The sequence below is a fragment of the Mytilus galloprovincialis genome, chromosome 1 (genome assembly GCF_965363235.1).
Source record: "Mytilus galloprovincialis chromosome 1, xbMytGall1.hap1.1, whole genome shotgun sequence".
Classification (NCBI taxonomy): Eukaryota; Metazoa; Mollusca; class Bivalvia; order Mytilida; family Mytilidae; genus Mytilus; species Mytilus galloprovincialis.
This window is the reverse complement of record NC_134838.1, coordinates 31,935,446-31,948,965: the sequence shown is the minus strand read 5'-3', so window position 1 is coordinate 31,948,965 and position 13,520 is coordinate 31,935,446. Positions and strand designations below refer to the sequence as shown.

Here is a 13,520-nt window from a genome sequence, read left to right as displayed (position 1 = left end):
AAAACCATTTACATTTTTATTTTATGGGTTATTGTTGAAGGTCGTACGATGATGTATGTTTGTTAACACATACGTCCTCTGGTTTCTTATGGAAATTTATCCATTGACAACAAACATACCACATCATCTACTTTATATAAGTATTGTATAAATTACAACGTATTTTGGTGATCTTGTAAAATGATCGTAATCCCGAAAATCGTAAACATATTTTCTTATCTTAAAAGGGGGCAAGAAGGGTTCCATTAACAGGCCAATAAATAAGATTACAGTTAATTTAAAAAAAATAAAAAATAGGGGTATTTTTTTCTCTCATAATAACAGTAAACAGGTTCACAACAATGTCAATTTCAAGAAAGCTGACAACAGTTTATTAGTCAATAACAGTACAACATCAATGATCTTGAATATATGCCACTTTTAACTAAAATATAAAGGCACAGAACCAGGACATAGGAGCACAGAACCAGGACCGTTTTTCTTATCACCAGCACAGCGTCAGGACAATTCCGTTTAACGAACTTGCACGACTTTTGCAATATAATATTGTTGTAATATACTTTGCATGGTACTTATGACGCATCAGAGAAAAATTAAGCAACAAAACAGTCGTTTTATTGCCGTTCTGATACAATGTAAACAAACCCACCAGCACAGAATCAGGACCCACCAGCACCTGGCAGGACCAAATCACCAGCACAGAACGTTCTCTCGCAGGACAACCATACCCACCGTGAAGAACTAAAGGTCACCGTACGGCCTTCAGCAATGAGCAAAGCCCATACCGCATAGTCAGCTATTAAAGGCCCCGAAATGACAAATTGAATGCAAAACAATTCTAACGAGAAAACTAACGGCCTTATTTATGTACAAAAATGAACAAAAAAACAAATATGTAACGCATAAACAAACGACAACCACTGATTTACAGGCTCCTGAATTGGGACAGGCACATATACATACATAATGTGGTGGGGTTAAACATGTTAGCGGGATCCCAACCCTCCCCCTAACCTGGGACAGTGGTTTAACAGTACAACATAAGAACGAATTATAAAAATCAGTTGAAACAGGCTTAACTCATCAGATGGGCAAAAATACAAGTGGACGTGACCGGGTACTTGTACATCTCAACAAACAAAAAAAACACTAGGTACAGTTCTGAGAGTACTCGCAGTTAACTGACAGCTAATTCAAAGCAACTAACAACTAATAAAAAAATCATGCATCTAAGACTAAATTATCCATCCGTACACATCCAACATCCAATTTATCTTGCAATAGTATTAAAACATGTTACTTTTCTACTCTTTTCCTCAATAATCTCTCTTTCAAAACTAAAGACAAATTGAAAGAGTTGGTATCGCATTGTTTCATAAAAAATGAATGGCCGACGTAGATACAAGCATCTTGTCTTAGGGCGGGATAAATCCTACTCTGTAAAGAATCACTCTGATTCAAACAACATTAACAAGATGCTAAATTTCTTGATTGTCAGCATATTTGTAACGTTTGGAGGACGTGTTTTTCAACAAACTATCGGCATTCCCATGGGAACCAATTGTGTCCCTTTTCTTGCCGACTTGTTCCTTTCTTATTATGAGGCAGACTTCATACAAGAAATTCAAAGGAAGAAACGAATGAAGATAGCAATATCCTTTAATATTTTACTTTCCGCTATATAGATGATGTTCTCTTACCAAATAATTCAAAATTTGGTGACTGTGTTGAACGCATCTATCCCATTGAACTAGATATACAGGATACAACAGATACAGTTAAGTCGACCTCATATCTTGACTTACATCTAGAAATTGACAATTAGCTAGGGTCGGTTGAGAACAAAACTTTATGAAAAAAGGGATAATTTCAGCTTCCAATTGTGAACTTTTCGTTTTCTGTAGCAACATTCCAGCAGCGCCTGCATACGGAGACTGGGACTGGAGTATATATATCTCCCAATTAATACGATCTCCGAGCTTGTATATCCTATCATATGATATCCATGATAGAGTGTTGCTGCCCACAAGAAAGCTATTAAATCAAGTGTTCCAATAATATGATTGAAATCATCCCTTCGTAAATTTTACAGTGACGCCATCACGAGTTCATTGACCGTTATGGAATATCCGTTTCACAGATGATATCGGATATGTTCTTTATGCTGTAACTATTTAATGATCCCGTTCCCTCCTCACGAACTTTCATGTGACCTACCGAATTAGAATATTTACCGGATTTGTAATAACATGACTAAACAAGTACGACGGGTGACACATGTGGAGCACCCTTCCGGCACACATGAGATCGCCCCCGATTTTGGTAGGGTTGTGTTGCTTAGTCTTAGTTTTCTATGTTGTGTCTTATGTACTATTATTTGTCTCTTTGTGTTTTCGATTGATGAGTTGGAATGTATCTCTAACATCTTTTTTTATACAAATGATTAATATGTTTTTGGAATTAAATGTGTTTTTTTTATTATTAATTAAGGGTAGCGTTACGATACAATGCAGATAAGGAAAACATTACAATAAAATTGAGAATGGAAATGGGGAATGTGCCAAAGAGACAACAACCCGACCATAGAGCAGACAACAGCAGAAGGTCACCAACAGGTCTTCAATGCAACGAGAAATTCTCGCACCCGGGGGCGTCCTTCAGCTGGCCTCTAAACAAATATTTACTGGTTCAGTGATAATGCACCCCATACTAAACTCCAAATTGTACACAAGAAACTAAAGTTAAAATAATACAAGACTTACAAAGGCCAGAGCTAGGCTCCTGACTTGGGACAGGCGCAAAAATGCGGCGGGGTTAAACATGTTTGTGAGATCTCAACCCTCCCCCTATACCTCTAGCCAATGCAGAAAAGTAAATGCATAACAATACGCACATTAAAATTCAGTTCAAGAGAAGTCCGAGTCTGATGTCAGAAGATGTAACCAAAGAAAATAAACAAAATAACAATAATACATAAATAACATCAGACTACTAGCAGTTAACTGACATGCCAGCTCCGGACCTCAATTAAACTTATTGAAAAATTATGTCTTCATCATATGAATATCAGGCACAATCCTCCCCTGAGGGGTTTAGTATCATACCATCTTAACAAATATGAGAAGAACATAACCCGTGTCATGCCAACAACTGGTTTATTTATAATAAATGTGTTTAGTTCCGATGCAAAGACCCTATAAGTGAATCAATATTAACGCCAAAATATGCAATCTTTAATGACCTGACAACAGTATCGTAACTATATCCCCTCTTAATAAGTCTATTTAAAGGTTTTGTTAGCTTCTGAGGTGAATACTGACATTTTTGTGCTTTATAAAGAATATTTCCATAAAATATTGGATGTGAAATACCTGAACGTATAAGAAGTCTGCATGTTGAGCTATATTTACGAATGATGTCCTTATACCGATGATAAAATTTAGTAAATGTTTTGACTAGTTTGTGATATCGAAAACCCTGGTGATATAATTTTTCAGTAATACATAAATTTCTCTCGTTAAAATCTAAAACATTGTTACATACACGAGCGAATCGTACAAGTTGAGATATATAAACACCGTAAGATGGTGACAAGGGAACGTCACCATCTAAAAATGGATAATTAACGATAGGAAATGAGAACTCATCTCTTTTATCATAAATTTTAGTATTAAGCTTTCCGTTAATGATATATATATCAAGATATTTTGTATTTTTTAACCGATTAATTCTCGATCTTAATTTTAACTGCCTGTAGGTATACAAAAAAAAAATGTAACACAGACATATTTATACTGTACCACATGGTACATTATGTACCGTTGTGCAAATTTTGAGACATATAATTTTTTCCTTATCTGCATAGTATCGTCTGTTCTAGAGGATCCGGTACATAGTAAATTTGCTGGTTGATCCTTTTTATAGACTTCTATATCGCACGCAGGAACAGCTAGCTAGGACGGCAATGCAAGATATTCGACTTTTACTCATGGAAAAACTCTCATTTCTACACCAAAGACACTTGTCGAATATTCATAAATAATATCACGGTCTTTGGATATATAATTATATAACCTGAACAAACATGTTGCGGCATTGTATAAACTTTTAGTAAAATTCTTAACAAAAGTTGCTTCTTTAATAATAGTCACTACAGTATGACAATTTCTTATAAAACAATTTATTTCAGAAAACTTCAAGTGATTGATTTTCAAAACAAGGACGCGTAACATTTTTCGGTAAAAATCAGATTTTGCCGTCTGGTACATTCAAATTAAGCCTCTTTCTGTGCATCTGTGACGTCACAAGAAGGCTTCCTTAAGGATAATGTAAATTTAAACCGCCCACGAATAATCAAGTAGGTTAATTAAAATATATTGAGTTGAATACATATTATTTTTAATCTATACCAATAGAAACATATGTATTGAAGACAGCTAATTTTATTAGAATCTATTGATTGAGTAAATACATTTTCCTAAAGATGCCTTTGAACTTCCCACAATGCTATGAAAGGAAATCAAATATGCGCAAGCGTGATTGATTTTTGTTTGGAAGAAGAAAGAAGGCTTGTCGCATAACAAATTTCAAAGATATTTCCATTATTATAGAAGAGATGCCCCTCGCTAAGTATAAATCAGTTATAATAGAATGTATAGACCAACTCCGCCAACGAAAGGCGCGACCAGATGCAATGCGAATCGCTCATTTGGTTGCGCGACGGCATGGTTTGAAAACTGCGGAGACGGAAGCCTACCTTGAACAACTTGTCGACTCGGGAGACGTTTTGAAAGTAGAATTTAAAGGAAACACAAGTTATAGAGTTCCTTCAAGTTCCAAAAGCATCAAACATGGCAAGAAAAGCTTAAATTCACATGCAACTAACAAAAACATCCTTGATGCATTAGCCGCACTTTGCGGCAGCGGTGCCGATGGCGAGAACAAGGGCGCAAGTGTGAAAGAGATAGAGAAATGGTTCAACACCAATTCTGTAGAGCCTCGCCTCACAAAGCAACAGCTTCAAGTAGCACTGGATAGGGAAGCAGATAATTTGGTCATCCTGAAACACGAAAATGGATTTTATAAGATAATTTCAGAATCTGGAAAAGAAAAGCAAAAGAAAGGTGGCCTTAAAAGAAAATTGTCACCTAAACCAGTTTTGAAAACTGAAATATCTTATGATGAATCAAGTCTTAACAGGAGAGGACGACCGCTTTCAAAGAGAAAGGTTAAAGACTTACTTATTAAATTTATACTAAAATGCATTTCTAAATTATATGAGGGTTTTGAATTCCTTTACCGTCAGGCGTCAAATGGTAATTTTCACCTACTGTTTATTATATGAGGGTGGTAATACCCTTTAGTGTCAGGCGTCAAACGGTCATTTTCCACAACCGTTGGCATCAAATTAGTTAAAATTTTACCGTGATTTGTCAAAGTATCCTTATCGTGATTCGTCAGATGTCACAAATAATTATCTTTACCGCTATTTTTGGAAAAAAAATAGCATTATTCGTCAAATTCAGCTGATTTCTTTATCGTCTCAAAGAAAGTGCACAATTTATTGTCATACACTAAAATTTACCGTTAACGTCATTTTGCAAGAATTTTTACCGTTATCATCATGAAAGTACCCCCATTACTACCCTCTTATATGTTAGTGTCAAAATGATTAAAATTTTAGCATGATTTGTCAAAAGCTATCAATTTGTACATTTATCATCATGCACCAAAATTTACTGTTAACATCATTTGGCAAGAATTTTTACTGTTATTTGTCATGAAGGTACCCCATTACGACCCTCTTATATGCTGTCCAGTAAATTGGCAAATCAATATATTAATATTAATATATTAAATCTCCTTTACTTTGAAAAAAATATATAATAATTGTACCATATGCTGAAATGAAGAATTACTTCTTTGAATATCCATAATTTTTTGAATTTGTTTCATATGACTTTAATAGTAGGGCTTGAAAGATACACCTACAGAAATGAAATAAACCAAATTGATGAAATTCAGATTACCTTAGATCAAACTCATCTATTTCTTGTGATATGTTGAATTGATTTTGTGTTTGTGAATATGTTTCTTTTTTTTTATTTTTCAACAGAAAATAAGGAAAAATCATGGACCAGATTTTGAAACTTTTTATGAACAAAGAGCCAATTCACCTGGAACAAGTCTATCTTGTGATTATTGCCTCAAGTCTGCCAGGGAAAAAGATAATGGAGATTTAGAAAAGATACTACTTTGCAAAGATTGTAATGCACAAGGTACAATTTCATACATGTAGGGAGACACATTAAATATTCTTATGCATCTTGTAATCGCTGTAAAAGTATTGACCAAAGCCAGATTATGATATTCAGTATGAACTTTTATTTAAAGTGTTATGTATTCCTGATTAAAAAGTGTTATGTAAGCTATATTTAGTATGAATTTTAGGTGTTGTGTATTCCTGATTGACGTTAATTCTTATACTGTGATAAAATGTGCATAAACTATAACGGATTTATAAAGTCTACTTACAATTGAAAGTAAATTAAAATTGATTTCATAAGAATAGATGACAAAAAAATGTCAACTAAATATCAACCTTATTTTGGGTGTAGGAAAATTCCCCTGTATACAAATTGTGTCTTCCAAAATCATTGCATTTGATTATCTCCCTTGCTATGACTGCTTGTTTTCTAAAAAAAAAACATGTTATTATCTCAAAATACATCAATCTTGGATGATGACAGATGCCTGTACAAGTCCTGTGTGACAAATTGAAATGCATATTCTGGATTGGATAGTGTTTATGTGATCTAGATATAAATCCTGCTGTGTGCTAGACTGACAATTGTGGCAGACTTACAAAATATTCAATTTAGCAGAACAGCATGTCTACTCTCTCCTATCACATTATTCTGACCCTGACCCAGCAATTATTTTATCATACTTCTAATGCCTGGTACTTAGTGGGGAAGCTGCAAATATCAATTATCAAGTCTTTTGTATGATCTGGGTAATTTGAAATCATATTTTATTTTCGTCTACAAATAACGCAGTAACAAATAATGTCAATTAAGTTCAATTTATGTCAATAATAAGGTTTTTATTTTTTTACTATTAAACTTTCATATTATTTTAGCACATCCTTCATGTATGGGTTACAATCCAGTGTTAGCCAAAAGAGCATTGCGTGGACCATGGCAGTGTATAGACTGTAAAATCTGTATTGTGTGTACAGATGCTGGCGACCCTGTAAGTAAAACCATTATTATGTGTAAAGATATAGGTTTAAGTAAAATCTGTACAACTGCAATAAATGTGAATATTCTGGTGCTTGTATAAGTAAAGTCTGTTTTATGTGTGAAGATTCTGATTTTTGAGTAAATAAAATCTGTACTGTGTGTGTCAATTCTCATGCTCTTATAAGTAAAATCTGTATTGTGTGTGTAGATTCTCATGCTCTTATAAGTAAAATCTGTATTGTGTGTGTAGATTCTCATGCTCATATAAGTAAAATCTGTATTGTGTGTGTAGATTCTCATGCTCTTATAAGTAAAATCTGTATTGTGTGTGTAGATTCTCCTGCTCATATAAGTAAAATCTGTATTGTGTGTGTAGATTCTCGTGCTCTTATAAGTAAAATCTGTATTGTGTGTGTAGATTCTCATGCTCATATAAGTAAAATCTGTATTGTGTGTGTAGATTCTCATGCTCATATAAGTAAAATCTGTATTGTGTGTGTAGATTCTCGTGCTCTTATAAGTAAAATCTGTATTGTGTGTGTAGATTCTCGTGCTCTTATAAGTAAAATCTGTATTGTGTGTGTAGATTCTCATGCTCTTATAAGTAAAATCTGTATTGTGTGTGTAGATTCTCATGCTCATATAAGTAAAGTCTGTATTGTGTGTGTAGATTTTCGTGCTCTTATAAGTAAAATCTGTATTGTGTGTGTAGATTCTCATGCTCTTATAAGTAAAATCTGTATTGTGTGTGTAGATTCTCATGCTCATATAAAACATTAATAAAAGGCAATTTGCAACACGTTCTAATGAAGCAAAGAAATTATTTTGTCTAAAATCAGAATGATTTTATGTACGCTCTCAAGTTGCAAGTACCGGTATTGAATCTTACAAGTAAAATCTGTATTGTGTGTGTAGATTCTCATGCTCTTATAAGTAAAATCTGTATTGTGTGTGAATATTCTGATGATTTTGTAAGTAAGTAAGTAAGGTGTGAAGATATTGAACATTTTACAAGTAAAACATGTTATGTAGATATGGTAAAGTTTAGTGTTGGATGATCGGTTGAAATTACCAACCGATTATCTATTACAATTGTTTGACAGCAACCAACCGACTATTGGTTATAATCGCATCATAATACCTTGCCCTTTTTTCAAATGAAATCATGCATTTACTGAGTCTCATTGTACATGTCTAATGTGTATATATTCATATTTAATCTTTTGTTTCCTTTTCATATTCTGTCGTACTAAATTATAATCCTGGTACCTTTGATAACTATTTATTTAGCAGTTAAAACAATAATTAATAAGAATCAAGATTCATATTGATCTCATAATTACAAAATAAATTACCAACAGTGACACTAATATTTCTAAATTTCAATTGTGTAACTCACAATACAATTTCAATAACATAGCTGTATAAACATTTGAATGCTTCTAATTAAGAAAAGATATATAAAGTTTTTAACTTTAAGAAATTTAAGATTAACAGAAAAAAATAAAACAATGCATTTGTATTATAATATATATGGTAAACAAAGGGGATTAAGCCAATGTCTGTTAATTCGTGTATAATGCTTTTTTTTCACTTTTGTGATCATTATTTTTTCTGTCAATTGTGTCATTCGTGCGTCTGAACTTATAATTGCAAGAATGCAGAATTATTACATAGTTGAACCGTTTCCGATTTGTGATTCTTATATTTTTCAATATGGCTGACAAATTTCGGAAAATTTACAAAAATAAACGATGTTTGGCAAGCAATTTGGAAAGGAATATGACGTTTTTGATGCTACAAATAGATAAAACATTAATAAAAGGCAATTTGCAACACGTTCTAATGAAGCAAAGAAATTATTTTGTCTAAAATCAGAATGATTTTATGTACGCTCTCAAGTTGCAAGTACCGGTATTGAAAGAAAGTATTTCATACAAAGTTATTAATTTTAAATAACATTCCATCAATCTGCAAATATTTATAGTCAATGCATTTGTCACGTTTATAAAGAAGGAAATTGGTTATGTCTTTAATTATAGGATGTTTGACATTGTTATTGTCATCGATCCTGATATTTTTTGTTATTATTTGTTTGCTACGCATATAAAATGCAAACCGGAAACGGACCGGAAGTTGATAAGCTAAAAGTCCGAAAAACTTTAACGACAATCGATTATCGACATCGCCAGGCCCAACCAACTGATTTCCGACTTATTCCGACTTATTAACACTAGTAAAGTTGGAAGTTAAATCTTGCAAAGCATTAAAATTTTCTATGTTTACCTACCAGGTAGTTATTCCTCTCAGTTGTAAGTTTTGTATGTTTTTACAGGACACGATGTTAGTTTGTGATGCCTGTGACAAAGGTTTCCATATGAACTGTCATGAACCAGCAGTGGAAAAGAAACCACAGGGTAAAAATCTTATTTTAAATTTATAGATATAGGAAGATGTGGTGTGAGTGCCAATGAGACAACTCTCTATCCAGATAACAATTTTAAAAAAGCAAACCATTATAGGTCAGTGTAGGGCCTTCAACACGGAGCCTTGGCTCACACCGAACAACAAGCTATAAAGGGCCCCAAAATTACTAGTGTAAAAGCATTCAAACAGGAAAACCAACTGTCTAATCTATATAAAATAAAAAAATGAGAAACGAGAAACACGTATAAATTACATAAACAAACGACAACTACTGTACATCAGATTCCTGACTTAGGACAGGTGCAAACATTTACAGCGGGATTAAACGTTTTCATGGATCCAAACCTTCTCCCTTTTTCTGAAACAATAACATAACATCACAACATAGAAAAACACACGGTAAAATATCAATTGACAGGCTTAACTCAATCAAAAGACGTACATTAATACATTGTTTATCCTTTTGGGAAATTGTCCATCATAAGCTAGAGAAAATTTATTAACCTTATATGGAATTTTGAGTTAGTAGAAATATGCTCTCTATTAATTTTGAAAATATTAGAAATGACTTATCCAGAGTTATAGCGCTTTAATCATCAAATTGGGACCACAATTTTTTTTTTTTTGCCATTTCATTGCCATTCATCAATATTCAATTTTACTCTTGCAGCAATTTCATCATGCAAACCACAGGTGTATCTTGTGGGTCTGATGCAGCTGTTTTTTAATTGACATCAATGCATAGTTCTAGGTCCTAGTTTAGACAGTGAAGCAGTTTTTGTTACTGTCAAATTTGAGCACAAAAATTTATGATCTATTTCCTATCCCTAAGATTTATACACTGACTATATTTAACATTGGTTTAATCTTTTGTAACAAATTCATCCATCCTGACATTCAGTGAGATCACAACACACATGTCACACTGTTGATGATAACAACAACAAAAAATGAAATTTTTGGTAGTCTTTACTTCTTTGGTCATGAAATTGTGATTCATAAAAGAATTACTTTTGCTAGTATATTAATATGATTTAATTTATGACCCTTACATTATCACTTCCTACAGAGATTGCAACCAAATTCAACAGCATTTACCTGTGAAAAGTCACCCAAAAAAATATTAATCAAACAACCTTGTGTGTTTTGTAGCCTAAATATGGCATTTGTTCAAAATGTAGCTAAAGAAAAAAAGTTTTACATGAATCAACAATTTAAAATAGAAAAAAAAGTACAATACAAAACAACCATTGTTGAGCAAATAAATTAGGAAAAAAAAGGGGAAAAAAAAGAAGATTAAAGAATTGGTTTAGAAATCATTAAATTAAAATAAATGCTGGATCTTTAAAATAAATAATTTTGCAATGTTTTTGTTTTGAAGGAAAGTGGGTATGTGGTAGTTGTGTAACAGAAGGAACAGCTGATGTTAGTGTAGAGGTAGAAGACACACAAGAGGAAGAGCAAGTGGCAGGTAATGCTGTAATTTTCATGATTTTTCCACTTGGTCAGTGTGAGCAAAATGTTTCTCATCCCTAGAAAAAAACTTTGCTCTCTGCAAATGATTGGTCAAAATTTTATTATGAACTCACATTTTCTTAGTTTTATCTAAAATTCCTAATGTGACTAGTGAAAAAAGGCTACTATGTCTAATGTCTTCACATATAAAGAACACAACTTTCTGCAAATCTTTGAAAAGGAAGGATATAGTTGTAGAACATAATGCAACATTTTTTTTCTATTTTACAAAGTTTGAAACTGCATAAACTTTTAGCAACAAGGGAATTTATTTCTTTAAGTGATTTGTAGAATTTCAATATATAATTTTCAGATAAAGCATGTCCATGTTTGATCATGTTATTTTTGTGTTCTTTTTAGAGGGCGGTGGTGCGTCATGTCTCCCAACTCCCTGTGAATCACCTGCGTCTGAAGAGGAAGAAGAGGAAAGGTAATCAATAATAAGATGATTCTGCTGGCATCAATCTTAAAAAAAAGAGATAAAGGAGGTGTTATTCAAAAATATACCTTATGTCAGGATTTTCAAGATAGTCATATTATATTCTAAACTTGTCCAAGAAGTACTCTACTTCTGTACCTCAGACTACGTACCAAATATGGTTTCCATTCTAAAACTTTATTTTGCCTCAACCAAATGTTATGAAACTTATACACAATGCTTATTACCACTAAACACAGATCAAGTGTGAATTTTAGTAGTGTCAAGATTAAATTTTTAACCGTTCTAACAGTTATGCCCCTTCACAATTGACACATTCCCCATTTATTTTCATATTTATCACTATAGCTGTCATGGTCAATATGAAAACATGTGCCTTTTTTAAAGACATCCCTTCAAGATTGTTGAAGATTCTTTCTTTTTAGTACAATTAAAGGTTCCAATTTTGTAGATTGAGGTAAAAGCATTTCTCCTGTGATATTTTATCAAATTCTGAATACTAATGTACAGAAAATATGTGTTTCATGGAAAACTTTCAACTTTTATCCAAAACTTCACAGGAAAACATTTCCAATCCAAGTGACATGAGAATATATTTATACCATTTCCCATTTTATTCACAGTTTTGTCTATGTTATTGTTATCGCAAGCTTTTTCTTTGGCAATGCAGGCACTTACATAATTCATGTGTAGTTGAATAATGATAAATAACAAATCAATTATATTTCTGAATAAAAGGTAGAATGCAGTGTAAGACATGCACATTCCTGTTTGTTATGGACCAATAAAAAGTCCTAAAAGCAAGTACACCAGTAAAAACTTTGCTTCCTAATAGATAACAATGTTGTTGCTTTATATACCAATGACCATTTGTTTTCAGACCAAAACCTCCTCCAAAGAAAATGAAGAAAAAATTAGAGATACGACCATCAGCTGCTCCGCTAGCCAAATATCCTGATGCTTCACGATGGAAAGTGGCAGATGTGGTTGGCTTCTTTGTCAAGCTAGGTTTTAAGGAACAGGCTTCCTCATTTCAAGACCAGGTTTGTTAAATAATTAATAAAAAAAAGGATAGAATTGTGTAATAAGATTTTGAATTGATTGTTCTTTATGTCTCACCTGATATCTACAGCCCACGATATTTCAGTGTAGGAAGGTATGATGTTATTTCAACAAAATAATTATTCATTTATTCTTTTACTTGATAAGATAAAAATATAAATACTTTTTATTTCAGGAAATAGATGGACAATCATTATTGTTGCTGAAGAGAAGTGATGTTTTAACTGGATTGAATTTAAAATTAGGACCTGCACTCAAAATTTATCAACATGTTGCTAAACTACAGACAGTAGGAATAGATATAGATGATTATTGATAACAATCAAGTGATCATTTCATTAGCATTATCAATATTTCATATTACATGTTACAGTTAAAATAGGAAAGTGAATAGGTAATTGGTTAAAATGCTTTTAGTGATATCATGGATTCATTATTTTTTGTGGAGTATAAATTTTTAGGGATTATTTTGTAAAGGTGAACAATAAATTTTAATGTACGCAATATGCAAATTTCCATTAAGCTTAAAAGAAAACTTAAGCAAAATGATCTAACATTAAGTTGTACACTACACCTTGAAAAAAATTAGATATTTTCATTGTTGAGAATTGACTATGACAAAAAGCTCTATATTTCATATCAATTTTTCCGAAACGATTTAAGATGAATATTGTATGAATCCTCTGACTTTCACTTTCTGACATTTAAACGCAATAGTAATTGTGTTGGTTTTCTGGAAAATAGAAGCAACAACACACAAACATTACAATGTTTTACATCATTGTGTTCATCTGACAATCAAGGTCACTTCGCAAGTTTAATACCGGTGAAAA

At 32.6% G+C, this 13,520-nt stretch overlaps 1 protein-coding gene across 1 annotated transcript; it reads left to right on the top strand.

The window, feature by feature from the left end:
• Positions 1 to 4,525: 4,525 nt before the first annotated feature.
• On the top strand, positions 4,526 to 13,142 carry LOC143071482 (histone acetyltransferase KAT6B-like). The gene is made up of 8 exons (XM_076245811.1): positions 4,526 to 5,227; positions 6,116 to 6,278; positions 7,142 to 7,254; positions 9,580 to 9,661; positions 11,053 to 11,142; positions 11,547 to 11,616; positions 12,506 to 12,668; positions 12,863 to 13,142. The coding sequence occupies exons 1-8, from the start codon at positions 4,616 to 4,618 to the stop codon at positions 13,001 to 13,003; spliced, it is 1,434 nt and encodes a 477-aa protein (XP_076101926.1). The 5' UTR covers positions 4,526 to 4,615; the 3' UTR covers positions 13,004 to 13,142.
• The last annotated feature ends 378 nt before the right edge of the window (positions 13,143 to 13,520 follow it).